General features: G+C 40.0%; 1 protein-coding gene across 1 annotated transcript in view; it reads left to right on the forward strand.

The window, feature by feature from the left end:
- The window catches only part of ret (ret proto-oncogene receptor tyrosine kinase), a 40,193-nt gene extending 37,494 nt beyond the window's left edge, over positions 1-2,699 (forward strand). Inside the window, exons 19-20 of the mRNA XM_037684745.1 lie at positions 532-679; positions 2,540-2,699. Of these exons, the coding sequence (XP_037540673.1) occupies positions 532-679; positions 2,540-2,697 (306 nt within the window). The 3' untranslated portion in view covers positions 2,698-2,699. The remainder of the gene's footprint in view (positions 1-531; positions 680-2,539) is intronic.
- Positions 2,700-3,034: the final 335 nt, after the last annotated feature.

The following is a 3,034-nucleotide window of genomic DNA, read 5'->3' on the forward strand; positions in this document are numbered from 1 at the left end:
AAAAGAAACTAAACTAACTAAAATAAGCAAAATACTAGCTAAAAGAAACTAAATGCTAAATAAAGATAGCAAAATAGTAACTTAAAGGAGCAAAACATGAGGTAGAAAGCTAAAAGAAGCAGAACATTAGATAAAAGCTAAAATAAACAACACGATAAAAGCTAAAAGAAACTAAACTAACTAAAATAAGCAAAATACTAGCTAAAAGAAGAAGTGCACTAGCTTACAATCTTAAAGAAGTATAACACTCGATACAAGCTAAAAGTAGCACAATGCTAGTTTAAAACAGTAAAAGGTTGGATAATAGCAAAATCAATAAGCTACAATCTGAAAACAGCTAAAAGGAGCACAAGCCTAGATAGAAGCTAAAAGTAGGTTAATGCCAGCTCAAACCTATAAGGAGCACAGTGCTAACTAAAATAGTGAGATTATTTTCCAACCAACGAACCTGTCGGGACCAGAACCTGCAGGTTCGGCGGTCCCACCTTTAGCTCGAGCGCGCTCAGTCACGTCCTGGTCTGCTTTTGACAGGATTACCTGGACCTGGCGGCGTCCACCCCGGCCGACGCCCTGCTGTACGACGACACCCTCTCTGAAGAGGACACCCCTCTAGTGGACTGTAATAACGCCCCCGCCCCTCGAACCCTCCCCTCCACATGGATTGAGAACAAGCTCTATGGTAGAATCTCCCACGCTTTCACTCGATTTTAGAAACAGAGCTCCTTCTCTCTTTTGGCAAGACGTAGTTGGCTTTTCTTTAGTCGTGCGTGTGTGTGCGTGCGTGCGTGTGTGTGCGTGCGTGTGTGTAGGCATGCTTTTTACCGTTTCACGCTGACGTTTCTCCCATTTCTCCGTAAATGAGAGGCTCAGTTAAAAAAGAGAACGTCTTTTTCTTTCTTTGTTTTCTTTGGACCTGCTTCTAATGTACATGTGTGCTGACCCAAAACAAACATTTGTATATTTCTATACACACCCACGTTTAAATTTTAAAAACGCTGCTTCATTCAAATTTGTAAATAACTCACATTTTCATTGTTTTGTTTTCGTTGACCCCGGAGGGGACGGAGTGTAACATTTGAAACAGGTCCTCTGTGAGTCAGTCGCTCGTTGTGGTTTGAAGTTTCAGATCGTCTTAAATGTGCCGACTCTACGTCTTTAAACTGTCTTGACTCCACGATGTTGACCAGCAGGGGTGCGACGAGACCGAAACATCACGAGATTTATCTTTAAGCTCAAAACTGTCTCATGAAGTGAAAAATAAAAAAACCTCTCATGACCATCTGGTGAAATCATCTCTGAAAATGTCTCCACCACGTTTCTGTTTAAATAAACGTGTCAGGCACTAGGACCATGTGGCGCACGTCCCTTAGCTTCTCCATACAACCTCTGCAGCTACGTGCTGAGAGGAAGAGTCTGTCAGAATTTATTTAAAACAGAACCGAGCTCATATGATTTGTTGACTTTAAAACTGAAAAAAAGAAGTTTAAAGTTTTAAACCCCTCATTAAGCTGTTGAACTGAACAGGAAATGAGTCGATCAAACTTTGAGGTAGAGATAAAAAAAAAATCGACCAGTACCGTTTTCTGAGTACTGTTTAGTCCTCTGTGTGAGCAACGGTCCTCTGATGAAAATAACTAAATAAACTAAAAACAGGAAAGGAGTTTCACTCTAATGTCCTGTGAGCTTCACGTTTCACAGCGACTGAGTCTGCCGATATTCAATATATCCAAATTATTTTCTTTTTCCCTGTAAAATTAAGGTGGAATCTTTGCAGATTGTTTTTATTTTCATTAAGTGTTTTTTTTACTTGTTTTGGTTGCCCTAAAATGTTTTAATTAGGGAAAGAAAAAAAAAAGGGGGGGGGGGGGGTAACAATATGTAATACAGCCCAGTACTTGCTGAGTAAAGGTAGCATCGGGCTGTATTATGTAGTGACCTGTTGCCCTGTACCTACAAAGTACATACCTGGTACTTACTACATATGTACTGGATAAGTACCAGGTAAGTTCCTGGCACTATTGTGTATTCTTACCCTAAAATGTTTAAAAAAAAACAGTCTTTAATTACTAAAAATTCCATAAACTTTTTATTCTGACTGATAAATAAGATAAATTGAAAATAAGTTATTTTCATATTTTGACATGATCTGAAAAACATAATAAATGTATGTACTTATTTCACATTTTTATCACTTTATACCTTGATCAGATGTTTAAATTATAATAAGTTCGATTTCCTTCTAAGGTCTGAAATGAGAAATCAGGTCGGACAGTGGAGCTCGTTTTCCTCAAAAACTGTTAAAACTTTGACTCATCTTGTGAAAAGTGTCTCGTTCCGCCCCCGCTGAGCAGAGTAACAGTAAGGCTTCAGAACACAACTTCACTTACAGTTCTCAAAGGCTACTGGAAGTCACAGATTAGCCTCCATAAATCAATCAATCAAATGAATAATCTCATACGACGTTGGTTTGAGAGCCTTACTGTCTGCACGCTGTTTACCTTTCACTGAGTGCAGACAAATGATATGTTCTCATTTTTAGGCATGTCATACCCCAACTGGCCCGAGAAGAGCCCGGTACTGCTCAACAGACACGATGCCACTAATCCGGTCGTTACAAGATATGCCAATGATAGTGTTTATGCAAACTGGATGGCTTTGCCCTCACCCGCAAAAGCCGTGGACAAGCTCGATAGCTAAAGACAACCTAACTGGTAGATGTATATATTTGTGTAAGTGTGTACATAAAAACAGCCTGATGTTAAAGTCCCCGTTTTATTTCTGCTGCGCAGGTTTTTAAAAAACTGTTTTCTGGATTAACGTGCTTCAATCAGCTCCTCGCCGTGTTTCGTACCACTGCATGACTGTTGTCCAGTACGTCGGTGTCTTTAAAGTGCCTGCGTCACTTCTACAGTAGACCTCCAACTTTAAGATTCTGGTTCCGGTCCAGGACCCAGAGGGGACGCTTTGACTGTCATGTGTTCAGCTAAGAGGACGCAAATGGAAATCCCAAACTGGTTCTGGAAATCTAAAGTTG

This window comes from Nematolebias whitei, chromosome 1 (assembly GCF_014905685.2).
Source record: "Nematolebias whitei isolate Nwh7 chromosome 1, NemWhi1, whole genome shotgun sequence".
Lineage (NCBI taxonomy): Eukaryota > Metazoa > Chordata > Actinopteri > Cyprinodontiformes > Rivulidae > Nematolebias > Nematolebias whitei.